This window comes from Fonsecaea erecta (assembly GCF_001651985.1).
Source record: "Fonsecaea erecta strain CBS 125763 chromosome Unknown Scaff6, whole genome shotgun sequence".
Classification (NCBI taxonomy): Eukaryota; Fungi; Ascomycota; class Eurotiomycetes; order Chaetothyriales; family Herpotrichiellaceae; genus Fonsecaea; species Fonsecaea erecta.
The window spans coordinates 212,786-240,535 of record NW_017387249.1 but is presented as its reverse complement, the minus strand read 5'-3'; the positions used below and the strand labels follow the sequence as shown (position 1 = coordinate 240,535).

Below are 27,750 nucleotides of genomic sequence, written 5' to 3'. Positions count from 1 at the left end.
GTCGTGCACACGATATCAATTTTTTCTTCTTCTTTGCTTTTCCTGTCGCTCCTTCTCAGCGATATCGCTGTCTTCTTCAAAAGCACCTTTCGGAGCTGCGGGGTACCTGGCTCCGAATCCGGCACCGTCGACCGGCCCTGACAAACTGTCTTCTCAGACCTTTGTGGAATTTCTTTTGCTTTTTTCTGTATGCGTCACCACACGACAGTGCTCCCCAGCATCGACGCCCCTCCGACTTGTGAGCGAATGAGCGCAACAACACTCTCTCACCTTTGCTAGTTGTTTCCTCGCTTGGCTGGCTGCCTGAGGCTGGACGACGGATGGGCGACCAAGAACTGATAACGCCCCAGTCTATGGGTCGCCCTTCCGACGAGGCTCTGAGAGATGAACCTTCGACCACTGCGGCCGTTGCCACCACAAATCAACATGACGAAAATGTATCGGAATCCCGGCCTGGGTCTCCTTCAGCTGAGACGCCGCCTAGTGACTCTGGGACAAAGCCGACGGTCCCTATGCAGAAGCGACGACGGGTGACCCGTGCCTGTGACGAGTGTCGTCGCAAAAAGATCAAGTGTGATGGCAAACAGCCCTGTACGCACTGTACCGTCTACAGCTACGGTGCGTGAACGTTACTGATCCCCAGTCCACCCAACCCCCAACTCACTGACGACGGCCTTGTAGAGTGCACATATGATCAACCCTCGAATCGAAGGCGAAATCCCGCCCCGCAGTATATCGAAGCTTTGGAGCAGAGGCTGCAGAAAGCTGAATCAATCCTGCGCTCGGTGTTACCGGGACTCGACCTCGACGATCCCAAATTTGATGCACGAAGTGTTGAACAACTGATTGAGGCAAGTCGTGCAAGCACAAGCGCCTCCACTACCAGCAACGTCAACGCCAATGCCAACGCCAGCGCAAATGTCAACGTCAATGTCAACGGCAATGGCAACGGAAATGCAACTGCGAGACCGGCGGCCGACCCTCCCAAACCGGAAGATGACGCTCAACTTCAGTCGATGGTTGACCGAACCGGCTCGCTGGACCTGGATGATCATGGCAATTGGGATTTTCATGGCCATTCCTCTGGTTATGTCTTCATGAGAAAATTCCGCGCGCAGTTTGGTGACCAGTTCCTGGCAGAATACCGTCACCCCAGCAAGAATCGCACCATAGCCCAGATCCTCGAATCACCAAAGTCGGCCAACTCATCACCGATTGACTTCAGCCTCCCTCACCACATCGATCTGCCGCCGAGGGAGGTGGCCATTGAATTGTGTCGAAACACCCTGGACGACTGCTGCGCTCTTATGCGCCCCCTCCACCGACCGACCTTTTTCAAGCGACTCCACGCGGTATACGATACTGATCCCGAGCAATATAACAATCGTCATGTTCAATTCTTGCCTCAACTTTACGTGGTCATGGCCGTGGGATGTCTGTTCTCCAAGACCGAGAACGAGAACACCATGCTGGACCTGAAAGGCTACAAAGAGGCTATCGAACAAGGGTGAGTACTATCGAACCCGATCTGATAACGATCGCTTCGCTAACACGGCAATCAGATATCAATATTTCAGTACGGCCAAGCAATTGCTCGACATTACGGATTGCAGGGATCTAGTGACTATCCAAGCCATCGTCTTCATGATACTCTTCTTGCAGTCTTCGGCCAAATTACCCACCTGTTACGCATACATCGGCATTGCACTGCGGGCGTGTTGTCGGCTGGGCCTGCATCGCAATCTGCCTATCAATTTTAACCCCATCGAGTCGGAGGAACGGAAGCGAATATTCTGGCTAGTGCGGAAGCTCGACTGTTACGTGGGAGCTGTCCTCGGACTCCCCCAGATGTTGAGTGACGATGACATCGATCAAGAATTTCCGGCTGAGGTCAACGACGAGTACATCACCGAGCAGGGTATCTTGCCCATGCCGGCTGGCACCTTTCCTCTACTACGAGCGACCAACGCCCACACGAGGTTGACGATGCTTCTCAGAAAAGTCGTTCGGTATATATACCCTCTCAAAACCCCCGGAAACTCCCAGGGCGAAGCGGTCTACACCATCAGCCACAAAAAAATCCGTGAGCTTGAGAGAGATCTGCAGAACTGGATGGATCAATTGCCGAGCGAGTTGCGACCCTCGGACAATGCTGGACGGGAGCTTTCAAGGTAGGTTTCTGAAACTCGGTGCGTCGCCACGTGGAGCTGACGGCGGACAGGGTCCAACAACATCTGCGCATAAGCTACGCTCACGTTCAAATGATGGTCTATCGACCATTTATACACTACGTATCTCAAGCATGTCAGGCGCGAAACGTGGATAAGAGGAGCTTCGCTTGCGCGGCGGCATGTATCAGTGTTGCAAGGAACATTGTCCACATAACCAGTGAGATGAAGCGACGAGGCCTTTTGGTTGGATCCTACTGGTTCGTCATGTATACGACCTACTTTGCCATCCTATCGCTCGTCTTCTTCGTCATCGAGAATCCAAACAATCCCACAAGCACGGAGATCTTGAAAGATGCAAAGGAAGGACGGGATACACTGGCAAGCCTAGCGAGACGAAGCGCAGCTGCTGATAGGTGTACTGTCAGCTTGACGGTAAGATGAATCCAATGACAGGTATTGCGACATGCCATGCTGACTGCTGTATTTGAACAGGGTCTTTTTGATGTGCTCCCAGAGAAGCTGAAGGAACGGCGAAGCTCCCTCAATTTCCCACCCACGAGCAATCGCAAGCGCCCTCCACCGGGTCCCGAAGCAGCAGCATCGCAGGAGAGACAAACTGCGCCCGACCTCAGCAACCAGATGAGCTCTCGGGAACACTCGGCAACGCCCAGCAGGACAAGAACGTTGCCTTCGGATTATCTGGCCAAACTGGCGAAAAGGAACTCACTGCCTGATCCGGTCATGTCGAGTTTCTCGGAGCAAATGCAAAGTGCTCAGCTGATAGGATTCCAGAGCCCGTCGGCGTCCTCGCCCATGTCGCCCAACTATCAGTACACGCCGCAAATCGGCAATGCGCAAATCCCGGATCTTAAGAACGTCATGTTCCCCAGCGACAACCCGTTTGCCTACCCTAATCAGCCGATGAGTGCGCTCGAGTCGGTGGATGGGCACTACTCGTTCTCCGAGGCCAGCATGACACCCAACGAGGCGAATCTTTTCGGCACGCCGAGCAGCGGCAGCCATCAGATGCCCATACCGACACATCACTTTGGCAATTACGACTACCCTTTCCAGCACACCTTGGGTGAAAACACCAGCTTAGCACCACAATTCGGCCCCCAGACCGGGCGTGACTTTAACGCGCCATTCACAGATATTCTTATGCACAACGCCCTTGGGACGGACATGAATCATCTGGGTGGCGTCCCCAACACGACAGAATCGATGAACATGGGAGGCGACGCAGGCGCCTCGACGAATCCAGACGAGTACTGGAAACAGATCAACGGAGGGCAGATGGGCATGGGCCCCGGGCTGCCACAGGGAGTGCAGGCGGGTATGGACTACTTTGGCAGCGAGGGTTGGAACTCAGCGTGGGCCGAGCAGCATTACGGCAACACCCAGCAGTGACGATCAGTGTACCAGGATCTCTGTGGCGTACGAGGAGTTTTTTGGTCTACTCGGAGAAGCTCGACATGAATTCAGGCATTTGGGGCGTGAGGGAGGCTTCAGCTTTCTGCGAATGTTCGTTATTATGATGATACCACAGATTGATCGATCGGGTATGGGGTGGGGGGGGGGCCAATCGCATTTGTCATGATGGTGGTTTTGTGTGAACAGACGGCGTCCTGGATCTGAGTGCTCTTTTGTTCCAAAACATGTTATGGTTGGAGCAGCTGGCTGGCTGATGACGAATGGAGAGATGTGATGTTATACGTGGACGCAACGATGAATGAATGAGCTTCAGCGGAGGAGAAATGAGCACAGGGAAGAAACTACCTACCCATCCATTTATACAGACTAGCTATGTATGTGGTACGTATGTGTGGGTAGGTCGGTATAGTAGTTTGCCCGCCGCCAGTCTTGCAAGGAGTAGAATAAAGTAAACCCAAGCTCCAATGCCATCTTTAGAGAAATCCTTATAAACAACCCAGAGGGCTTGCTCGGAAGGAACAGACCAGACAGACAGAGAGACAGATAGACCAATCTTCTGTGGCAGGCATTGTGTGGTAAAGAGGAATAGGCAGGATGATGTTTGCTGGCTGTCTCTTGAGAGTGCGTCCCCCTTGAGTCCTCGTAGGAATGGATTGATGGATAGATGAATGTATCATATCATGCATGCTCATAGGTGGATGGAACAGCTAGCCAGCCAGCCATTCCTCCCCTTCTTCATTCCGCATTCCCGTCACCGTCATTGTCATGGTTGATGATATCGTCCACGTCGTTCCAAGAAATGTCTTTTTTCGCCACCTCCATCGCTCACGACCGTCGTCGCCACTACCATTATCTATCTACCTACCTACCCAGGTACAATACCTACAGTACATAGAGATGTCCCGCGTAAGGTAGGGTAGGGTAGGGTAGGGGGAAAAAAGACCACAACACGTACCGTATTTCCTTCATTCCTCCTGTTATCCCTCTTGACCACCGGGCCCAAGGAGAGAAGAAAAAAAAGCGACCCAAGAATTTCCGCTCTGTGCCTCTTCTTCCTCCTTCCTCCTTCCTCCTTCCTCCTCCCAAGATACCAAGATACCAAGATACCAAGAACTCCCAAGACACCCAAGACTTCCGCCCCAGAATGGGCAGGGGTTAGGCCCACATGACGAGTCCACCGGGGAACACAGCCAGGGGTGATGATGGAGGGAGGGAAACCAAAAGAAGATGGGAAAACGAGAGTTTGCTTCATTGTTCCTTCCTTCTTACCTGGGTACATATTAGGTACTGGAATATGCATGTATCTACGAGTACGTACGGAGCGGGTATAACGTCCGGAGTACCTGGTGCCCGTGTACCTAGGTATGTATGTAGACTACTGTGTCTGATATGCATAACCGAACCTCTGTACTCGATATAATGGGTCATAGCAAAGCGTAGGATGGGGTGCATACAGTAAGTAGTACCCAAGAGTACCGAGTACATAGGGCAGAACCCAGAGAGGGAGAGCCGAGGGGCGGCATTTGTTGGCGGTGCACCTAATAATAATTGAGTTAACTATACCTTGTAGGCTTGATAGGCTGGTGAGGAGGGCGGCTTTAGGGGCCTGCATTGCCTCACTATTAGCCCTCTTTTCCTTCTTCTCACTATGTATATACGGTACCTCTCAACCCCCCTCCTTCCATCCGCCACTTCCCAAGAAGGAGGTTCAGAAGGTTGTTTAGTCTCGTGATCTGCTGTTGATGATGATGGTGATGATGACGACGACGACAATGGCGGGAGGTGATGGGCAAGATGAAAGGATAATGTGATCGGCGGGGTCGCAAGGTTTGCCTCGTTGGGAAGACGCCTGATCTTGGTGCGTACACAACCAGAATGCAGGACTAATATGCCGCCGCGGACGGATGAATAATGACAACCCATCCCCCAGAACAATACGCCGTCATGCCACTTTATGCCCTGTTTGGCGCATGTACGACATACATTGCAGGACGGCTGACTGCTGTACATACCTATTGCTCGTATTCCGCCATGTGAGCTGGAGAACTCCTTACCCGTTTCAAACACGGAACCACCGATCTCGAATTCAGGTCCGGGCATCTCGTGTTCGGTGGGCTCTGGTTCCCCTCGCGTGTTACGGCGTCCAGACTTCCCGAAATGAAGACACTCTCTCCGACAGACCAGTCAGGAGTGGTCGCGATGACACATGGGGACATGTTCGTTCGTAATAATGCCTACCTACACCGATACTCCCTCCGCTTATCGTCGATGTGACGGCGTCGGGGGGATGATCGCGCAACCTGTGAACAACCGTGCCGAGCTAAGGACGGACGGAGGAGCCATGGCAAAAGAAACAGAACCAAGAGATTCCGGTCTTGGAAGCAATCTCGGGGGCAAAGGCGTTTTGAGTTTCCCTGAGGAGGCGCCAATAATTCGGACAAAAAGGGTTGCCACCAGTCTGTTGTTACATATGGGTAGAGTGGGTGAGTTGAGTGCTGCGCCTCGCTGAGCAGGTCTGGGCAGCTGTGTTCCTCCCTTGGCCAACTTCTCGTCCCGCTGGGTGGTGTTCCAAGGATTTCCGACCTTCCAAGAAACACCAAGACTTGTCAGGGTTTCATCAGGGGGGGGCCCCTCCATTATTCCGCCGTCAACTTCTTGGGACGTGTCATTGCTGGCGTTGCTCAGCTGGTGAAATCAGCCCAACAATCAATCCCGGGTAAGATTGGTACAGTTCGTTACCATCTCCCAGCGAAAGTCACAGGTTGTTATCTGAGATGGATAATCGCGGGGGAGTGAAGGAGGAGGAGGAGGAGGAGGACCCAGACTCGACTCGACTCGACTCGTATCGTATCACGCTGACAGCCGATGGACTCAAGGGCTTAGGAGAGGATGTTGCTCAGACGCTGCGTGCGTGGTTGCTGGCTGCTGGCTCTGCCCCACCACGTCGCAGGCCACTGGCTGGCTGGGACTGGCGGGATTGTCTAGTGGCTTGGCGCAGGCTCAGGCCAAGACGCTAGTGGGCGCTGCTCCAGTTGCTGCTGCCCGTTCAACTCTCTCTCTCGCTCTCCCTTCTTTGTCTCTCTCTGTCACTCTCTCCCTCTTGCAGATGCGTTTCGCCTTCTAGGCTCTGGCTCTCGCTCTCGCTCTGGCTCAGGCTCTGAGTCTGACTTCTGGCTCGTCCTCACCCTTTGGCTCTCCCGCCCTTTCGCGCCCTCTCGTCCGTGAAATCAATCTTCTCCCTTGTCTGTCCACTTTCTCGAGCCCCAGAAGGCCCCAAACGCTGCTCCCCTACCCTTTTCCTGCCTCATCCTTCCCCCCCCCCCCTCTTCGGCGTTCCCTGAATGGTTCCTTCCCCCCCCGTCAACTCAACCCATTATTGCTGCCCCCTCCTCTCCCCGGAATCAAAATACTAGTAGTAGTCCTTTCTCTTCCCGTAAATTAACGTATCTTCTTCGTCTTCTTCTTCTTACCCTTCAGAACGATTTGGACCTCTCCAATCCCCTATCGTCGTCTTAAAAAGCCGAGTCAGAGGGACGGTATACTTAATACTGGCCCAGTCGCCCGCGGCCGGCTAACTGCTCAGGCAAAAAAACCTTCACCACCTTTTCCCTCACCCGGAAATTTGGGAGCCTGCACACCTTGATTTTCTTCATCCTCAACTTTCACTTCTCCATCACCCTCGTCACCTTCCTTGGCGTGATTCCCGTTCGTGTGATCGCAACTCGCATCGCGGACTCGGACTGCGTTCCCAGTTGGTAGCTGTTCTATTCCGCCGCCGCCAAGTATCGACATCGCTCTTGGCGTCACTTTCGAGCCAAGCAAACAATGGCTGACCTGGGCGAGAGCAACACGCCCACTCCCAATCCTTCGGCCCCTCAGGACGTGCTTCAGCAACAAGGTCAACTCCAGCAGCAGCCGCTGGCCTCCAACCAGCCGGCGCCCAACGTCAACGCCGCCGGTGAAAACCTGCAGTGTCAGTGGCAAGGATGCGGCGAGCGCTGCTCTTCAGCTGAATCGCTCTACGTAAGCCCCATTCCACCACCCTGATGATGTCGAACGCCATCTAACATGAGTGTCCTAGGAGCACGTCTGCGAGCGCCATGTCGGTCGCAAGTCGACTAATAACCTCAACTTGACCTGCGCCTGGGGCCAGTGCCGGACCACCACGGTCAAGCGCGACCACATCACCTCCCACATCCGCGTCCATGTGCCCTTGAAACCTCACAAGTGCGAGTTCTGCGGCAAGGCCTTCAAGCGTCCGCAGGACCTCAAAAAGCATGTCAAGACGCACGCAGACGACAGCGTCATCATGCGCTCTCCCAACATGGAGGCGGGTGGCGGCCAGCGGCAATCTCAAAATGGCATGGGACAAGGTGGGCTTTACGGCGCCTCATACTATGGTCGCAGTCTGACGGGACAAGTGCCTCCAAACTACTATGCCCCGGCCATGCCAGGTCCGCAAGATTACACAGGCCAGCATCACCCCAATCAGTATTACCAGCCTCACCCTCCCGTCCAGGTAAGTACTCCTCCCCCTGGCGTGTGGGCATATGGCTGGCGTGAAGATGCTAACCGCAAAAATCTCCAGACTGGACAACACCCGGGTTATGGCCCCGTGACGTACTATAGCACTGCACCTCAGACCACCTACGACTACGAAGCTCGTAAACGCGGCTATGATGCCCTCGACCACTTCTTTGGCCAGGTCAAGCGCAGGGAGGTCGACCCCATCAACTTCCAAAATGTCAGCCGCCGTCTGTTTGAGCTCCAAGGACTCCAGCTGCCACAGATCATCCCGGCCGCGATCCCGACTCCCGCCTACCAACCGGTGTCGGTCGGTGGTGGCTACGGACAAGAAGATCCGATTCAGGCCTACAGCTTGCCGCCGATGGGTAACGCGAAGACGAGGGAGGATTTGACGTCGATCGATCAGATTCTGGAGCAGATGCAAGCCACCATCTACGAGAACGACGCACATCTGACGGCGGGCGTCGCACCCACGGGCTCCGGCTACGTCACTTACGCCCGCTCGAGCAACAGTCCGCCAACCTCGTCCCACCTATCATCAGCTGCTGCTCAGGCGAACTCGGTCTCGTTGCTTCAGCACGGTCACCAAGACAGCATTGCCAGCGCCACGGATGCCAGCACGCCGGGTCTTACGCCTCCGTCGTCTGCCCAAAGCTACACGTCTGGCCAAAGCCCCCTGCCTGGCCACGCCGCCCCCACCGGCAGCGCCATGTATCCGACACTGCCAGCAAGTGCGAGCGACATGGCATACGCGGCTGCTAATGCCGCAACTCTCAGCGGTCTCTACGAGAGTGATGACCGCCGCCGCTGGGACGGCGGTCGACTTCAGCGTGCGGCTCCTGGGAAGGTCAAGGACGAGATGGACATCGCTAGTGACGGCTCCATCACCCCCCCGGCCTCTGGTCTCAAGCAAGAGTCCCCCAAGGGCAAAAAGAAAGCTTCGCCGCAAGATAATGTTATTGATCCTGCCCTGGCGAGTGTCGAAGGCGTTGAGACGCCCCGGAGCGGCGAATCCAAAGACACCCCTGACCAGACCGAGATGTGGGTTCAAAATATGCGTCTCATTGAGTGGATGCGTGAGTTCATCAAGAAGAAGCTCCAGAGTGGCGACTTTGACGACGGCAACGGGGCGGGCAAGGATTCGGCGAAGGATTCTGGCGAGCACCCAGACGCCGAGATGACGGGCACGGACGACCACAAAGAAAAATCCGAGGAAGAGCAACTCTACCCTGTGCTGCGGCATGTGGAAGAAGCCGTGTAAGGGTGTACCATACTCGGGGGAGACGGGAATGTCGGGTTTCTACTCGGACATTGACGGGACAAAGGGTTCAAATGTGGCTTCCACGAAAGCCACGAGGAAGGGAGGTGGAGGGCGTTGGATGGGCCGGACACGAATCGTTGATGGATTTTATTCGTTACACCTATTGTTTTGCAGTTGGGGGGGAATGAGGGCAGACTGTATGAATGAATATGACACCGAAATACGATCCCAGACGTTGACAGCAGAGTTGAAGGAATGGGGGGGCATGTCACTCGTTCATCTTTTCTCATCTTGTAGGTAGGTAATCGTCCATGTGTTCTCCGACTACGATTACGTCTTTGTCACGGGATTCAAAAGGTTTTCTACGCGCAGAATTTCACCACCACACACTTGTACCAGTACATTACATCTCTCCATCTCCCACCCTCGGGATTCGGAACTGTGCATGATGCCGCCCGTTGTACAATCAAGCTCTTGATCATGAGTTTCTCTGCTAAGCCTCAACCCCCATTAACCCTGTTCGCTTCACACCTGCAGATTCCCTGGGCAGCTGGCCATCTCCTGGCCATCTCCTCACTGACCTCAGTCTCCTTGTACCAGACCATGTTCTCGTGGTGCACTAATTACGTTATGGCAAGAGAAGTGCCCTGCAAAGATGCTTCACGAATCAGGTGATTCTGGCCGGACTTCTCTGCAATCCACGAATAAGCTCGGTAAGTGGTACCTTTTGACCTCTCCTGATGGACTTTCCATCATCACCTGTTTTGGAGATCCAGGCACCGTCCTCCTCAACATGGCGGCAATGGCGTGGAGAGATTGGTTAGAGATCTCAAGAAGAACACGCGTACTCTGGTCCCATGTCCAACCCGGGCATCAATGTCTCGGGCAGCGCAATATCTCATGACTTGGCAATTTCATTTAATGGGCGTCATCGCTACATGGCGAATCCAGGTAAGCATTTGGATACAGGATGCAATATTAACTATCCTCCCTTTCGATATACCCAGTTCTCCTGTTTGGAAAGAGGAAACAGAAACACACAGACCATGAACGGATCCAACCACAAGGTCTTGGTACGCAACTTTGAGAACGTGGTGCGAGGCGATGTTGCGTCCGTGGGAGGTAAGAATGCCTCCTTGGGAGAGATGATCGGTGGCCTCAAGGCAGAGGGCATCGTAGTCCCACCGGGCTTTGCCACAACCGCCGACGCCTACTGGCGCTATGTCGATGCCAACGACATCCGGGGAAAGATGACCAGGCTGATCGGGGAATGGCAATCTGGCAAAGCGACTCTCCCAGAGACAGGCCATGCGGTACGAAATCTGTTCTTGCGTGGTGACTGGCCCGCGGATGTGTCGACCGCCATCACCAACGCCTACCAGCAGCTTTCGGCGCAGGCAGGTATCAACGATCTGTCGGTTGCCGTGCGCTCCAGTGCCACCGCCGAGGACTTGCCCGACGCCAGCTTTGCTGGCCAGCAAGAAACCTTTCTGAACATCTCGGGTCCAGCTGCGCTGCTCAACGCCTGCCGACGTTGCTATGCCTCGCTCTTCACCGACCGGGCCATCAGCTACCGTCAGACGGCACATTTTGATCACCTCAAAGTCGCCCTCTCTATCGGTGTGCAACGCATGGTTCGTTCGGATGCTGCCGGTTCTGGGGTTATGTTCACGCTCGACACCGAGAGCGGGTTTAACAAGGTCGTGCTCATCAACGCCGCCTGGGGTTTAGGCGAGAACGTCGTCCAGGGCACGGTCAATCCCGACGAATATCAAGTGTTCAAGCCTCTTCTCACCAACCCCGACCTCGTCCCCATCATCGAGAAGAAACGGGGTGAGAAAGCCATGAAGATGGTCTACGGAAACGAGCATATGCCCACCCGCAACGTGCCCACCTCGAAGGCCGAGAGGAACAGCTTCGTGCTCAGTGACCTTGAAATCCTTAACCTGGCGCGCTGGGCGTGCATCATCGAGAACCACTACAAATGCCCCATGGACATAGAGTGGGCCAAGGACGGTATCACAGGCGAGATGTTCATCGTCCAGGCGCGGCCGGAGACGGTGCAGGCACGGCGTGAAGCGGGCGTCTTCAAAACCTACAAGATTGGCAAAAAGGGCCGCGTTCTGGCGACCGGTCTTTCGGTGGGCGAGGCTGCCGTGTCAGGTCGTTTGTGTCTTATCGAGACCGCCAAAGACATTGGCAAATTCGTGGATGGGTCGATTCTGGTGACGGAGACGACGGATCCGGACTGGGTGCCCATCATGAAACGAGCTGCCGCCATCATCACCGACCATGGCGGCCGAACGTCGCACGCAGCTATCGTCAGCCGTGAGCTGGGTGTTCCGGCCGTCGTCGGGACGGGCAATGCCACGTACATCCTCCACACGGGACAGGATGTCACCGTATCGTGCGCCGAGGGCGACACCGCGTTCGTCTACGAAGGCATCTCCGACATCACCACGAAAGAGGTCGACGTGACCGGGCTACCCCCGACACGCACCAACGTCATGCTCAATCTGGCCAACCCAGCATCCGCCTATCGCTGGTGGCGTCTCCCCGCCGACGGCATCGGACTCGCACGGATGGAATTCGTCGTCAGCAGCATCCAAGTCCACCCGATGGCCCTGGTCCACTTCGAGAAGTTGAAGGATGAAAAGGCCCAGGCCGAAATCACCAGACTCACCGCCGGGTACAAGGACAAGCCCGAGTACTTCGTAGACAAGCTCTCCCGGGGGCTGGCCTGCCTGTGCGCGGCCGTCTACCCCAAGCCGGCCATCATCCGGATGAGCGACTTCAAAACGAATGAGTACGCCAACCTCATCGGCGGAAAGGACTTTGAGCCACACGAAGAGAATCCCATGTTAGGGTTCCGGGGGGCGTCGCGGTACTACTCGCCGCGGTACAAGGAGGGATTCGCGCTTGAATGCCGCGCGATCAAACGGATCCGGGAGGAGATGGGCTTCACCAACGCGATCGTGATGATCCCCTTCTGCCGGACGGTGGGCGAAGCCGCCAAAGTGATGGAGGTGATGGCGGAGAACGGCCTGCGGCGCGGCGAGCACGGGCTGCAGGTGTACGTGATGTGTGAGATCCCGTCCAACGTGATCCTGGCTGAGGAGTTCACGCGCCAGTTCGACGGCTTCTCCATCGGGTCCAACGACCTGACGCAGCTGACGCTGGGGGTGGACCGCGACTCAGCCGAGCTGGCCGACCTGTTCGACGAGCAGGACGCCGCCGTCAAGTGGATGATCGAGCGGGTCATCGCGGTCGCGCGCCAGGCGGGACGCAAGATCGGCCTCTGCGGCCAGGCGCCCAGCAATCACCCCGAGTTTGCGGACTTCCTGGTCAAGTGTGGCATCAGTTCCGTCTCGGTCAGCCCGGACAGTTTTCTCGAGGTCAAGAGGCACGTCATTGCCAGTGAGAAGGCGAACTAAGGCAATTGGTGTGGTGGTCAGTGGGAATGGGAGTGCAGTGTCGTGATTCGGTTACGAATGAAAGTGTACTCTCACGCTCTGTGTGAGTAGGGTCCAGAGATGGCTTGGTTGGCGATTTGAGGGCTGACGAAGGAGGGAAAGTGAACAAAAAAAGACAAGAGGAAAAAGTGTTACGGAAATGTGTAACAAAATGATCTATCATGTATATGTATATACATACGTTGTGCTATAGCTACTAGGATGGTATTCGGTATCAGCGAGTAAGAGTGTGTCCATTACATCCACATACCTCCTATGTGTCTATATATACACATGTATACATATGGATATACATATACACGAGGTGCGAAGAGGCACATACACATAGCTCCCTTGGTTCGGTCCCTTGAATCGCCCTTCCAACCAACCAACAACCCTGTCCTTTGGCCCAAATTGTCCCTTTACCCCTGATCCCTTTGCAAACCTATACACATATGATCCCCCCTTTCTCCTGACCATGTAGCTGGCCTTTTGAGTCGTTCTCACATACAGGCCCCGTGACTATTCATCCATTCATTCCACTTGATATAAGTATATCGTCTCATCCACTAAGAAACAGACAGACAGACAGACACCCCCTCCCTTATGGCCCGAGCAAATGCTGCGCGGCATCACGCACGACCTTGGCCGACTGGGCCAACTTAGCCTTCTCGTCGGCGGACAGCGGCAGGGGCAGGGTCTTGACGACGCCCCCCTTCCCCAGCACGACAGGCGTGCTGACGCAGCAGCCGAGCTCCGGGTCCGGCTGGAAGTGGCTGACGGGCCGCACGTCACGGCGGTCGAACAGGATAGACGCGCACAGGCTGGCCACGACGGACGCGATGCCGAACGCGATGGCGCCCTTGGTCTCGACGATGCGCTGGCCCTCGCGCTTGCACTCGTCCGCCAGCGCCGCGCGGTCGAACGAGGAGCCCTGGGCGGCGACGGTCTCGGCCTCGGTGATGGGGACGCCGTCGATCGACGCGTGTGACCACGCCACGAACTGCGAGTCGCCGTGCTCGCCGAGCACGTATGCGTTGATGGAGCTGGGTGCGATCTATAGGAGGGGAGGGAAGGAAAGAAATGTCAGATGTGCTTTTAGATAAGGGGGGCATGTCATCTATGTATCCCCGACGAATGAGGAGGTAGGTGTGGTGATGGTGGTGCTGATGATGATGAGATACGTACCTCGAACCGATCTGCCAGCATTCTCCGGAGACGCACCGTGTCGACGAACGTGCCGGAGCCGATCACCTGGGACTTGGGCAGGCCCGAGAGCTGCTGCGCCAGCGTCGTAAGCACGTCGACCGGGTGTGACACGACCAGCAGGACGAGGTCCGGGCGGAGTGGTCTCATCGAGTCGATGATCCGCTGGAGTATGGCTGTGTTGCGCTGTACCAATTGGATCGAGGTCTCGCCTGGATTTCCCGGGGGGCAAAGTAAGTCAACTGTGTTTCTTAGAGCACAGATATAGATCAGACGGAGAAGATGAATAGGCTCCCCTGTCCTCTCCTCTCCGGTCTTCTCTCTCTCAGCTTACCTCTCGTCCTCTTGGATCCTGCCGTAATCACCACCACGTCACACTCGCCGGCCTCCCTGAGCGTTCCCGCCCGGACACGTGTGGTACTGTCTTCGGCGCCGCACGCGTCAGACAGATCACGCACCTGGCCGTCCCTCTTCTCGGGCTTGACGTCGACCAGCAGCAGCTCGCTGTACAGGGAGCCACGCAGCAGGGCAAACGCGGTGGCGGCACCGACCTCGCCGGCTCCGACGATGGCGATCCGAGCAGTCATATCGTTGGTCAGTTAATTAGTTAGTTGGTGGTTGGTGGTTGGTGGCTCTTTTTGTTCGTTCTAGGGGGAGTATGGAGTCTCAGTCAGTCTCATGCCTTACTTCATTTATTCTTTTCTCCACGAGTCGTCCACAAGTGGGTTTTATAACATGGACTGTCGCCTGAAACCGAGGAGAGAAAAACCAACTGCATAACACAAGGTGGTCTGTTGGTGGCGTGAGCCTGGGCATAATTGGCGGGTCTTGGGAGGTCGTATGCTGTTGCAGCATCACATGTTGCACACGTGCCAATGTACCCTTTTCTGCAGGTTGCATGGCAGGCAATTCAATTCGAGAGGTTTGTTTTTGTGAAAGAGTGTGCTTGTAGTCTTGGCCTGTTGGAGATACGAGAGCGGTTGTGATGGTGACTTGACTTACGTGCTTTGAATTAGATATAGTGCCTGGTTTGTATGGGGAACCAACCTCCTTGGAGGTGCAGCCTTGTGCATGATCCCCCAACACCACTACTACTACCGCCACCACCAACAGCAGAGGCACAAGTGAGATTCTATTACAATTACACAGTCACAATTACAATAGCTGCTGCTGAAGTATTTTCAAGCGAAAGACCAGATGTTTTTGAACAATGTGCAACACAGATGCTGCACGTCGGGACTCACCGGATGCAAGTTTCATATCATGCCATTACAGCCCTCGGTTACTGCCGGACAGACGGAGCACTGATACGAGGCGCCCTGGACAAGTTTACTCATACGTGGACAGTCAGATCAAAGGGATATTGCGTACGAAACAGCTACTGGGGAGGGCGGATCTTTGGTAGTGATTATATTCCCGTTTCTTCGGCATAATCTATATTTTGGCCGGCGTCTGTTCGAATTCCGAATATCAATACTTAGTTCCAGAACATCCATATATTGCTGCATGGTATCATCATAGCGGCCATGTTCCATTTCTCTTCTTTTCAGGGAGGCATACCAGGCTCAACCCGGTGGCTGTTCACGGGTAACGAGCTCCCCATGATTTTCTTATCTTGTCCCCAGATTCTGGCATCGGGTTTTTGATTACACCCGATGGATGATCGACATATTGGGAATTCTGGTGGGCTCCGGATATTGCCAGCAAATCCCCTGGGATTAAGCGAGTGGTGAGTGGGTCATAAGACAGACGTCGCCCAACTCCCAGCAAAAAATGATTCTGTTCACTGCCCCTATATACTCCGTCTGAAATCATCGACAAAGACAACGTGCTCGTCTTACAGGCTGAGGCAATCTCTTAAGACCCGGAGACTGGCAATGCTCAATGGAAGCTCCGAGATGAGATGTGATGGGACTGAGTACGATGAAGCAGCAATGTACTATGATTGATACATCAGCCTCAAGGTCGCCGGTATTAAGTCGGATTGAATACACAAAGACGCGAGCCGAGTCTCGTTCGACCTGAAATGGTGTGCATCCATCCGATGCTTTTCCCATACTGTATGTATCGGATCGGATCGTGCACCCCGCAATCCGCATCCCCGCAACGTCGCCGGCCCCCCGCAAGTCTCCGAACCGGCGCCGCCGCTCAATAGCAACAACCAACAACCAACCCTCATTGCCTATTGCCTATCACATTGACCGTGTTGCAAATTTCTGTCCTTCCTACAGTCCAAAGCCGCGACTCTTGACAGGACTCCTCACCTCCCGCCTGATTGATCCGCCCATAATATCCACAAGGACATGCCCAGACGATGGCCGTGTACCGCTGCCCCGTCTGTTCCAAGCCGTTCAAGCGGAACGAGCACCTGAGCCGGCACAAGAGGAGCCACTACTCCGACCGGCCGTTTACGTGTCCGTTGTGCCTGAGGTCGTTCACGAGACAGTGAGTAATAGAGATGGACGGACTTTTCCTAGCCAAGTATCTGGGGTGGACAGAACTGGGGAAAAGAACTACCTTACTAACCCATTGACGTTGTTGCGCTGAGTAGGGATACCCTCCTGCGCCACATGTCGTCGCACGCGAAGCCGCCGGCAGCGAGGAACAGTGTTTCCTTTTCTACTGCCCCGTCCTCGACGAAAAGGCCATACGAGGAGCCCGGTGCATCGACCCATGAGCCTCTATCTCTTCCCCGTACCACGACATCCCGCCCCCAGTACACAGACGACCGGGATCCAGACTCGTCGACTTGCACCAGCATCCTCCTGCCCGAGCAGCAGATGAAATTCCCACCATCCGCCCCCTCTCAATCCCAATCCCAGTCCCAGTCCCAAGCCATCGACGTACCCCCGGAGCTGTCTGAGATCTACACCGCCATGTTCGGCACGCCGCCAGGGATGGTACCGTCGGGGCCCGGTCCTGGCCGTGTCATAGAGCTTAACGACGACGACGACAACGATCATGACATCGACCTTGACCTCGATCTCGACTCCTCGGACATCTCTCGCTTTTGGGGAGGTGACGGCAGCAGCCCCCCTCTGACAATGCAGACCAGCAATTTGACACGAAGCAGTGCCTCGCCCGTCCTGGATCGGTACCCGCCTCACGCCTCCGGCTCCGGCTCCAAGGCGCGGCGTGATCAGCAGCCACAGCAGCAGCAACAACACCCCTTCGAGTTGCCGGCCGAGCTGTTCAGCAGTGCGGTGGACCTGCATGCGAGGACGTGGTTGAGGGACTTTTGCGCAGGAGGAGGGTGATTTTCCTCGTGACTGACAATGGGCTCGTTTCCGTAGAGGGAAGGGAATGTGAAGAAAATAATAACAAATGATGAAGTGTATTATTTGCCATTGGACCTACCTCGTTTTCAAAGCCAAAATCCAATGTAGTTCCAAGAAAGCTGGCTGGTTTGCACCCCAGACACTCAGCTAACTAACCGACCATCCTGTCCTGGGTACACCAATTTTCCTTGCCATCCACAACAAAGAAGGGAAAAAAGAAAAGAAAGGAAAGGAAAGAAAATAGGGGGATGGAGCATCACTAAATATAACAGAGGGAGAAGGACAGAGCAAGATCCCCTATATCCCTTATTCCATCTTCCATCTTCCATCTTCCATCTCCAAATCCCTCCTTACCCCTTCACTAGTCACTTCCCATCCTATTTTCCGTGACAACATATCCTCACTTTCTCTGTTTTGTTATGTTTAAATCTCAATCCGCGCCCCAATCATATTCTCCAACCGGTCCTTGAGGCGCGCCACCGCCGGACGCGTGAGTGCCACGGGCCGCCCGACGTCCTCGCGCGGCAAGTTGGGGAAACTCTTGACCGTCCACGTTGACGCGGCCGAGTCGGCGTACAGACACGGGTACGCCTCGAAGAAGCGGTCGTCCAGCTTCTGCGTGTCGAACTCGTCGTACTCGAGGTCGTAGGCGCGCAGCAGCGCCCGCACCCCCGGGGACCGCAGGACCGGTTTCTTCGACAGGCCCGGTTCGGCCTGGAGCGTGGACGCGGGCGTGAGCGTGGGCGTTGGTGTTGGCGTGGGAGGGGTCTCGTGCGCCTTTTCGAGGCAGACGAGGTCCCATACGCGGAAGGAGGTTTTGTCGCTCGCATCGTCGTCATCGCCACCTTGGGCTTGATTGACGTGTGTGAGGGGAGGAGTGGAGGTGGTTGTCTCTAGGAGGTCGGGGCCGGCGTAGTCATCGTGGTAAGCTTCCTTAGCGAATGCAGACGACGACAACGACGACGCCGTCGTTGGCAGGGACAGATTTCTTCCCCGGCCCCGGCCTCCGCGCCTCTTCCGATGCGCGACCACGTTGTGGATCGCCATGCGGAACAGCGCGTCCACGTCGATCTGATCCTGATATTTGATGGCCATGTCCCGCACGTCGGGCCACGGCATCCAGTCGATCATGGGCGAGTGCGGCACCGACAGCTGCGCCCGCGTCGGTCGGTACGCGGGCGGGAGTTGGCTGTAGGAGCGCTGGCTGGGGAAATTGCGCCAGAGCTCAGCGTGGAGGAAGCCTCGAAAAGTGGCCTATATTTTTGAGGAGGGGGCGAAGTGTGTCAGCCAGTACACGAGGATGGGAAAAATGAGGACCATCATCAGCGGTCAACTTCATTGCGGGTGGACAGCAAATATAGCTGGGAGTTCGCTGTTATGCTTGTCGAGCCTTGCTTGGGCCCCGACAGGACGTACCGTCAAGTTCCAGTATCCTTCGGCCGCGGGCCACGCCTCACGGACCACCCACAGGACGCCTTCGGCAGTGATGGCGCGTTGTAGTTCGTTGCTGCTGAGAGTGTTAGTGATCTCCTTGGGCAGAACCAACCGCGACAGAGAGTGCGTTTGCTTTTGCTTTCATTTCCCCCCGCTCTCTGTCATACATGACGTGTGGCGGCCTCACCTCAAGAAACACTGCTCGGACGAACACCGTAGCAGTTGCCTTAGCGCCGTAATGTATGTGTCGAGCCGCGACCGCGGCAGGCTGGTGTTGAAGCCCATGACCAGGTTCAGGCTGGAGAGAGGGTGTGTGAACGTGTGGTCGAGCAGCAGCGCCCGGTCCAGGCGCGCCAGGACCCGCGTGATGGCATGCCCGGCCTCCTTCTGGGACTTGTCGCACTCGTCGCGGCGGTGTCGTGAAACTTCCAGGACGGGCGGCAGTGTGGGTGCGAAAACGCTACTGGCTGCCATGGCTGACGCCGTGGTGGTCGGTGTGGTCTGGACATCCTGATAGAGATCGAGATCGAGGTCCACGGGCGGCGCAGCATCCGGAGCCTGTCCCAAGACCAGCGGATGTCCCAGCAAGTCGCCCTCGGAGGACAATCTAGGGCGCTTGAATGAAGGCGGTGCCGTGGATGAAACTGTGGTGGTTGATTTCCGATCCAGCGTTGGTGTCTGGTGTCGAATGGGCATGTGCTGTCTGTAGGTATTTGAGGGTCTGTCCGGACGACGTCGAAACGGGGCATTTTCCTGTCCCGAAAGACGCCGTGGTAGTCGCTTGGTGGAGACTTCCTCTGGCCGTTCACCGCTGTCACTGTAGTACAGACTTTGAGAGTCGTCCAGAACCCATTGCCCAGGCATTTTGCCGAGAGAAGTGCTGGTGATCCGAGCGGTTCAACGCTGTGTGTTTGGGCTGGTTCTTCTAGTGGTTGAGAAGATGTGCGCTTTGGCCGAGTACTGGGTGCAGGTCCTGGCCTGCACGACGTCAGTCGTTGGCTTCTGTCGGTTCTTTTGATAGTGCTCAACTCCAAACTAGAATCGTCTGTACACAAAACAAACTGAGCAGTGGCGATGAGGAGGAGAGCGGAAGACTAGGACTCCGGCTCAGGATTTGTCGCCAAGACCCACCGCCGGATTTTGGGGGCGGCTAAGCGGGGGCCCCGGAAATGTTCCCCCGCTAGGAGAGTCACGTGCTGCCCTTCCCCGCATTGCTTATTGGACGTATGTCTCTTTCCGGTCTAGTCCCTCCGTCTCCGTCGGTATACATCCTCGCCATCTACATATTAGTCACCTCGTATGTGTAACGGAAGATCGCTGATGACTGGCTTTGATTTACCTAGCCTATCTACTCCCGGGCAAGTCGAGCGATACAAACGGCCCAAAAAAAAGGAGTCCAGGAGACAGACGAGCTGAGTGACGCTGATACAGGCCAGCCCATCTACAAGGTCTACTTGAGAAAGTCCCACCCAGAGGTTGTCCAGGCTTATTACCCACCCTAGCCGGTTTGCCATGCCATGCCCAAGAATTCGTTTTCTGCCGAATGCCTGGTGCTGACATCAAACCTTTCTCACTCCTACCCCTAACAACCCAAGCCGGAGATAAAACAATCCTAGGCTGTTTGAGAGGTGGTGAATGACTGGTAGCCTCGTGCATGATGCTCTCAAAGGCGGAGGAAGAAATATCGGCCGAGCGAGCCAAGGGTCCAATGTTCTTGCATTGCCATCAGACTTGGCCCTGTATGGATCAGCATCTTCTGCTTCCAGCATGGCCTTGGTGCAAGCAGTGGCCGTTGCCACGGCATATCTTTGCCACAGTGTATTCGTACGGCCTGTCTGGATAGCTGCACAACCCCTTAATGGCAATGATGGGGCGACAATCCCATATGCCTGCACTCTCCATCTCAAACCGATGACTTCCTCCTCAGCCGTGATGCGTTCTCGATCTACACCACTCTTCTTAAAGGTGTTGCTAGAGGCCTGTTCGACCATTGTGTATGGCCAGCCCTCTGGCATCTTGAATAGCTGCAGGTGTCATACCGTCTCCATCTGGTGAGATACCCAATGCTCGTTGATTACGAATCCGGGCTCTCAACAATGTCGGTTCCAAAATCTAGCGTTGCACGGCCACTCCGTAGGGCGCTTTCGGAAACATCGTCCTTTGGCTCCTCGAGTGCCTCACAAATGTTGCAGGGCTGTATCCGGTGGTTGTGCATATGGTCAGCAAGACAGAGTCGTGTCATTCTCTGAGCTTCGCCCGGCCTAATATTCGTGTACACTCGCAATTCGGGATTCGCCCTCTTAGGAACGTCCTCGACCCCTTATTTCTCCTGAATCTGTCTGGGTATTGCCGGCCAAAGTCGGTGTGGATCACCGACATGCTGACAATGACGTCGCCCAACAGGACTCAGTGCCCTTAGGAGTTGGAAGACAAGCAGCACTCAAAAGCTGCCTGAGCATCGACGGGATGCTGCAAGGAAGGGAGAAACGCATGCAACGTTGTCGCTCAGCCTCACTCACGCATATATTTGGTCTTCTCTGCAGCCTGCTAAGCGAGAACAAATACAGACTAGTTTTTTACTATTATTATCTCTGTCCACCAACGAGGTCAGCTGAGGCAGCAAGACGAAGTCTGAAACAGAAGGTGGACATCCTCGATGTTGCTACCGACATGGGTGACACAGGAGAGAGATGGCCGAGCACTCTTATTACAAACATTGAAGACATGATGACTGGGTACCACCCGATCTAGCAGCCGAGTAAGCGTCGGCTTAGAGTTTGTCTAACGATCATGATGATTCCCATTTCAGTCTGTCAGCTCAGCGAACAAGGCGGACGGGAACAGAAACATCACACGAGGCATCCCGGAACACTTGTACCCTTTTCCGATATCCTGGGTATCAGAGTCGCACCGTCAAACGCCATGGATGCGAAGGCGAAAGAGATCTACAAGCAGCAGCCGCGGGGGATCATGGCTTCATTCCTGCTTCATGCTGTACGGTATCCGGCCACAACCCCCTAGGTCATTATCCTACACGAGGTGCAGTCAGTATAGGAATCATCTACCCACACACCGGACCAAGAGATCTCATCCCACAGCCTGTCCTTGGCCCCGAACCCCGGATTCGCGGGTCAATCCTTATCCCTGATCCGGTGCCGCAACCGAGAGTTCATCCACCCCACAAGTTGCTCTCATTGGGTGTTCGAGTTCCACACGGGCGTTGCATTGGGTAGATGACGATCAATGCTGAATACTCGTACCACCAGCTATCTCTGTCGAGTTTATATAGGCATGAGAAAGCCTTCGTGATCAGTGTCATTGCCAACATCCTCCCACACGAAGAACTAATTGATGGTCACAGCTGATCAATCAGTGCGCCATCTTTGAAATTAAGCATCGAAACTCCACCACCACACCACCACCATGGCCCAAGGACCAAGGGCGGCAAGTCCCCAATCTGAGGTCGATGTCCTCATCATCGGTGCAGGCCCGGCAGGCCTGATGATGGCGAACTGGATGAGTCGGTGTGGGATCCGGACGAGAATAGTGGACAAACGAGGCACCAAGGTGAGCGAGCGAGCGAGCGACCCGTCAATACTGCTTCGACCCAGACACACTCATGGGCCCTGACAGAACTAACGAGCCCAGATTTTCAACGGCCAAGCAGACGGACTGCAATGCCGGACGCTCGAGATCTTTGACAGCTTCGACTTTGCACACCGGGCTTGGATCGAGGCAAACCACATGATTGAAATCTGTCTGTGGAATCCCGACCCGCAGACGGGTGTCATCCACCGCTCTGACCGCATCCCGGACACCATCCCGAACATCTCGCGCTTCCAGCAGGTGGTCCTCCACCAAGGACGCATCGAACGGTTCTTCCTCGACTCCATTGCCGAGCACAGCAAGAGGACACTCCGGGACGTGCCGGGCTGGGAGGAAGGTATCAAGGTCGAGCACGGCGTCATGCCCGTGTCGTTTGAGTTTGACGAAAGCCTCGCCGAAGATAACGACGCCTACCCCATCACCGTGAAGCTCCGCCATCTGAGCGAGCAAGAAGCGACCCCCAAGCAGGCCGCCACCAGCGTCAACGGCTCCGGGCTGCAGGACGGGCTGTTCCGCAGCAACCTGTCGCCGGACGACACGCAAGAGCTGCTGGAGAGGTCCAAGGTGCTGCGCGAGAAGGAGGGCCGAGAAGAGACGGTCAAGGCCAAATACATGCTTGGGGCCGATGGCGCCCACAGCTGGGTCCGCAACCAACTCGGCTTCAAACTCCAGGGCGAGTCCACCGACTACATCTGGGGCGTGCTGGACATCATCCCCATCACCGACTTCCCCGACATCCGCATGAGGTGTGCCATTCACAGCGAGAGCAGCGGCAGTGTCATGGTGATCCCGCGAGAGAACAAGCTGGTCAGACTCTACATCCAGCTGACGACGATGGAGAACGCGGGGGGTGGCCAGAGGGCGGACCGCAGCAAGATCAATCCCGACACCATCCTGGCCAGTGCCCAGAGGATCATGAAGCCGTACAAGATCGACTATCGCTACTGCGACTGGTGGACGGCCTACCAGATCGGACAGCGTGTCGGGGACAGCTTCAGTCTGAAGGAGAGGGTCTTTTTGGCGGGTGACGCCGTGCACACTCACAGTCCCAAGGTCTGTATCCTCGCAACGGAAGTGAGAGGCCTCCACTAACACCGCAGACAGGCCGGTCAAGGCATGAATGTCAGTATGCAAGATGGTGAGTACAGCCCGCTCTCGATCTCGACAATGAGTTGTTTCACTAACGGACGGCCCCCAGCCTTCAACCTCGGATGGAAGGTCGCCAGCGTCGTCAAGGGCACCAGCAACCGGTCGATCCTCAAGACGTACCAGTCGGAGCGGCGACGAATCGCACAGGACCTGATCGACTTCGACCACCGGTTCTCGCGGCTGTTCTCGGGGCGGCCGGCCAAGGACGTGCTGGACGAGGAGGGCATCTCGATGGACGAGTTCAAGAACGCGTTCGTCAAGGGCAACCTGTTCGCCAGCGGCGTGGCCGTCGACTACGGCGCGAGCGTCATCGTGGCCAAGTCCGGCGACAGCACCGAGCAGGGCGACGGCACCGAGGTGCTCGGCGAGGAGCGGCTGCGCGTCATCAGCACGCAGGACCGGGCCGTGGAGATCAAGGTCGGCATGCGCATGCCGTCGTTCAAGGTGCTCAACCAGGCCGACGCACGGCCGTGGCACTTCCAGGAGCTGCTGAAGAGCAACGGCACGTGGCGCGTGGTGGTGTTTGCGGGGGACATCGTGGCCGACCCGGGCCAGCGGGCGCGGCTGGACCGGCTGGGAGATCAGCTGGGGGCCCCGACGTCGTTCCTGAAGCGATTCACGCCGCCGGGGGCGCGCTACGACTCGGTCATCGAGGTGCTGACGGTGCACGCGTCCAAGCGGCCGGACGTGACCATCTTCGACTTCCCCGAGGTGTTCCGGCCCTGGGACGCGCGCGACGGCTGGGACTACTGGAAGATCCACGCCGACGACGTCAGCTACCACGAGGGCTTCGGCGACGCCTACACGCACTACGGTGTCGACCGCGCCCGCGGCTGCGCCGTCATCCTCCGCCCGGACCAGTATGTCAGCTGGGTGGGCGACATGGACGACTACGACAGCATGGACAAGTTCTTTAGTGGGTTTATGGTTGAGCAGGGGAAGAAACAAGGTCAACAACAACAACAAGACGCATTGAAGACAAGGACCTCGGAGGAGAAGGAGGGGACCAGCAAGGCTTCTTCACTCAAGGACGTAGCAGACGGGACGGTTATCCAGGCGACGGATGGCGCCGTGGCCGGTATGGCGGCAGCATGATGTTGATGGTGATGTTGATGTTCTCGATCTTGATCTTGACCTTGTTTTCTATTCATGTGCAAAAATGTCCAACCCTCTGTCGACGACAAATGGCAGACACATAGAGATGTATCTTATCTATCTATCCATCTATCATGTCTTCAACCCTCCTCCCTCCTGGGCGCCTCCCTCCCTCCCTCCCTCCCTCCCTACCTACCTAGGATCCTATTCTGTTCTTCTCTCGTCTTCTCTTCTCTTATCTTTCGTGAGTCACCGACCGGCCTCTCGCCGGCGCTCCGAGAGAGTTTCTCTCATACTTTCTTTCCTCGCCTTCGAGTATGTATATATAATACATATGTACATCTATATCTTGGCTTGTCGTCATCTCCTTTTCTCTGTTCTATTTTTCGGCCTCCCCTCCGCCCCTCTCTCGGCCAGCCACGCCGAAAATCAGACCATTGTGGGCTTTTCGGGACCGGCCCCCCTACGGCCCCCTCTTCTCCAACAACGACAAAATGACAAACTCGGACATGTAACATTCGACAGACGACTCGCAATGAAGGAGTCGGGGGGTACATGGTATGGTACGTACGCCTAGGTCAAACATGTCTTTTCTTTCAGTCAGGGCCGGTCATAATGACGGGGAAAAGAAGAATATGCTGATTTTCGTGTCGGAAGATGTCGATGGCCAAACCCACAATGCCTCATACGTGTGAATCACCCACTTAACTTACTGGATTTCCTAGGTGAAGCTTCAGGGCAAGTGCCTAGCTAGGTATGTCGTGTTTTCTTTCTCTCCGATGCACATGCTAATCAGTGACCAGACCAAGCTCGGGGGTGGGCCTAGCTAGAGGACAGTAGTAGATCCTGTTCCTGTTGCTGCGAGGAGCAGTTCGTGTTTGTGGCATTCTACTCTCTCAGTCATCCTCCTTCTCTCTCTCTCTCTCTCTCTCTCTCTCTCTCTCTCTCTCTCTCTCTTGCTCTCTTCTTCTCCCTTTTACATCCTCCCTTTCCCCCTTCCTTTCTGTCCGTACACAGTTTCCTCTGCACATCTCCTCGTAAATTTAGCCTAGGTACCATTTCGGGATCCTCGTTACACCAAAAACGAGCACGTCTCAGAGAAAAAGAAAAGGAAAAGGTCCAAGAGATAGAGAGACGAAAAAGCATTAAATCCCTCTACCAGCGAGCAGGGTAACTCTATACATTCATCAAAAGAAATATGCTCACCAAACCACCCATCCGCGTCGGCAACGTCTCGGGCGCGACGGGCGACCACCCGCACGCGATGAAGCGCATGGTCACGTCGGGGGACGTGCACGTCGTCACGGGCGACTGGCTGTCGGAGATGAACATGGCGTGGAACGCCATGGCCAAGCGCGACGTCGACCCGGACCTGGGCTACGAGCACGGCTTCTACACCCAGCTGGAGGAGTGTCTCGACGACATCATGGCGCGTGACATCAAAGTTGCCACAAACGCCGGCGCCCTCAACACGCTCAGCTTGTTCCGCAAGGTCCAGGACCTCTGTGTCGCCCGCGGGTACAGGGACACCGTGGTCGCCGCGGTGTTGGGCGATGATGTCTCGGACCTGGTCGCGGACCCGAGTACCAGACATGCACTGAACTTCCCGCACCTTGACCACCCCAACCGTCGGCTGGGCGACTGGGATCTAGACCCCATCTGCGCCAACGCGTACATCGGCTGCCGGGGCATCGTGCAGGCGCTGGAGGCCGGCGCCAGCATCGTCATCTGCGGACGGTGCACGGACGCGTCGCCCGTCATGGGCGCCGCGGCGTGGTACTTCGGGTGGCGCGAGGATCAGTACTCGGAAATGGCCGGCGCGCTGCTCGCGGCGCACCTGATCGAGTGCGGCCCGTACGTCGTCGGCGCCAATTTCTCGGGCTTCAAGGACTTCCTGCCCGAACTGGTCGATTTGGCGTTTCCTATCGCTGAGATCGACGCCGCCGGTGGCTGTGTCATCACCAAGTCGGCCGAAGGGGGAGGACACGTCACCCCCGAGACCGTCAAGGCGCAGCTGCTCTACGAGTTGCAGGGTCATCTGTACCTCAACCCGGACGTCGTGGCGGATCTGTCGCGGGTCCAGGTCGAGGCCCAGCCGGGCTACGACGACCGGGTCATGGTGCACGGCGTCACAGGCCTTCCGCCGCCAGCTACGACGAAAGTCATGGTCGCCGCGCCCGGAGGATACCAGGCCGAGGCGACTTTCTATATCAACGGACTGGACGTGGACGCCAAAGTAGCCATGATGCGGCAACAGTTGGATAACATCTTGCAGGGGCACAAGTTCAGTCGATTCAGTGTCGAGCAGTACGGACTCCAAGCCGACAATCCCCGCTCACAGCAAGCAGGCACCGTGCAACTGCGCGTGTTTGCTCAGGCCCGAAGCCGGGTCGACATCGAGGCCCCGAAGTTCAAGGTCCCCATCTATGCCCTCCGCATGCAGAGCTACCCGGGCTACCACATGAACCTGGACTTCCGCACCATGGATCCCAAGCCGTTCATGGAGATATTTCCCGCCCTCATGCCGCTGTCCATGATCGACCACCGAGTCGTCCTCAGCACGGGCCAGAACATCAAGGTTGACCCGTCACCGAAAACGGCCGAGTACCCGGTCGAGCGCCCTTCTTCTGACACGGAGAATCCGATAGATTTACAATCCCTTGGCCCGACTGAAATGGTGCCTCTGGGGAGCATTGTCCATGCGCGGTCCGGTGACAAGGCCGACAACTCCAACATTGGCTTTTTTGTCCGCCACGACGACGAATACCCCTGGCTGCGGACCTACTTGACCGTCTCACGCTTGAAGGAGTTGTTCGGCGACGACTGGCAAAAAGGAGATCCGAATCGGAGGGTGGAGCGAGTTGAATTTCCCGGGATCAACGCCGTACATTTGTTAGTGCACCCCCGTTCTTTTTCTGTTGGGACCTCTCTGGGCGTGCTAACAGAGTTGATAGCCGAGTTCTCGACAACCTCAACGGCGGCATTGCGTCTTCGGACCGTATCGATGGACTCGGAAAGGGCGTTGCAGAGTACCTGAGAAGCCGGTACGCCGAGATCCCGGCTCGCTTCCTCCAGCGAGGCTGGATATGATTACATTTGCTTGAACGAGACCCGGCACATTTCTCTTGTCGATCTCT

General features: G+C 55.9%; 8 protein-coding genes across 8 annotated transcripts; 6 read left to right on the top strand and 2 right to left on the bottom strand.

Moving 5' to 3' along the window:
* Nucleotides 1–320: 320 nt before the first annotated feature.
* AYL99_07119 (hypothetical protein) lies at nt 321–3,581 on the top strand (the record flags this gene model as incomplete). Its single annotated transcript, XM_018838628.1, has 5 exons — nt 321–618; nt 682–1,507; nt 1,563–2,171; nt 2,222–2,603; nt 2,664–3,581. The coding sequence occupies 5 exons, from the start codon at nt 321–323 to the stop codon at nt 3,579–3,581; spliced, it is 3,033 nt and encodes a 1,010-aa protein (XP_018691396.1).
* Nucleotides 3,582–7,430: 3,849 nt separating this feature from the next.
* Nucleotides 7,431–9,393, top strand: AYL99_07118 (hypothetical protein; the record flags this gene model as incomplete). Its single annotated transcript, XM_018838627.1, has 3 exons — nt 7,431–7,628; nt 7,687–8,124; nt 8,194–9,393. The coding sequence occupies 3 exons, from the start codon at nt 7,431–7,433 to the stop codon at nt 9,391–9,393; spliced, it is 1,836 nt and encodes a 611-aa protein (XP_018691395.1).
* Nucleotides 9,394–10,439: 1,046 nt separating this feature from the next.
* AYL99_07117 (phosphoenolpyruvate synthase) lies at nt 10,440–12,827 on the top strand (the record flags this gene model as incomplete). The annotated part of the gene is made up of 1 exon (XM_018838626.1): nt 10,440–12,827. One exon carries the CDS (start codon nt 10,440–10,442, stop codon nt 12,825–12,827), a length of 2,388 nt encoding a protein of 795 aa, XP_018691394.1.
* A 622-nt stretch (nt 12,828–13,449) lies between these two features.
* On the bottom strand, nt 13,450–14,638 carry AYL99_07116 (L-lactate dehydrogenase; the record flags this gene model as incomplete). Its single annotated transcript, XM_018838625.1, has 3 exons — nt 13,450–13,902; nt 14,034–14,293; nt 14,386–14,638. 3 exons carry the CDS (start codon nt 14,636–14,638, stop codon nt 13,450–13,452), a joined length of 966 nt encoding a protein of 321 aa, XP_018691393.1.
* A 1,727-nt stretch (nt 14,639–16,365) lies between these two features.
* Nucleotides 16,366–17,308, top strand: AYL99_07115 (hypothetical protein; the record flags this gene model as incomplete). The annotated part of the gene is made up of 2 exons (XM_018838624.1): nt 16,366–16,496; nt 16,603–17,308. The coding sequence occupies 2 exons, from the start codon at nt 16,366–16,368 to the stop codon at nt 17,306–17,308; spliced, it is 837 nt and encodes a 278-aa protein (XP_018691392.1).
* A 444-nt stretch (nt 17,309–17,752) lies between these two features.
* AYL99_07114 (hypothetical protein) lies at nt 17,753–19,627 on the bottom strand (the record flags this gene model as incomplete). The annotated part of the gene is made up of 3 exons (XM_018838623.1): nt 17,753–18,583; nt 18,746–18,836; nt 18,951–19,627. The coding sequence occupies 3 exons, from the start codon at nt 19,625–19,627 to the stop codon at nt 17,753–17,755; spliced, it is 1,599 nt and encodes a 532-aa protein (XP_018691391.1).
* A 2,559-nt stretch (nt 19,628–22,186) lies between these two features.
* AYL99_07113 (hypothetical protein) lies at nt 22,187–24,613 on the top strand (the record flags this gene model as incomplete). Its single annotated transcript, XM_018838622.1, has 4 exons — nt 22,187–22,330; nt 22,412–23,422; nt 23,474–23,507; nt 23,568–24,613. 4 exons carry the CDS (start codon nt 22,187–22,189, stop codon nt 24,611–24,613), a joined length of 2,235 nt encoding a protein of 744 aa, XP_018691390.1.
* Nucleotides 24,614–25,811: 1,198 nt separating this feature from the next.
* AYL99_07112 (hypothetical protein) lies at nt 25,812–27,703 on the top strand (the record flags this gene model as incomplete). Its single annotated transcript, XM_018838621.1, has 2 exons — nt 25,812–27,505; nt 27,568–27,703. 2 exons carry the CDS (start codon nt 25,812–25,814, stop codon nt 27,701–27,703), a joined length of 1,830 nt encoding a protein of 609 aa, XP_018691389.1.
* Nucleotides 27,704–27,750: the final 47 nt, after the last annotated feature.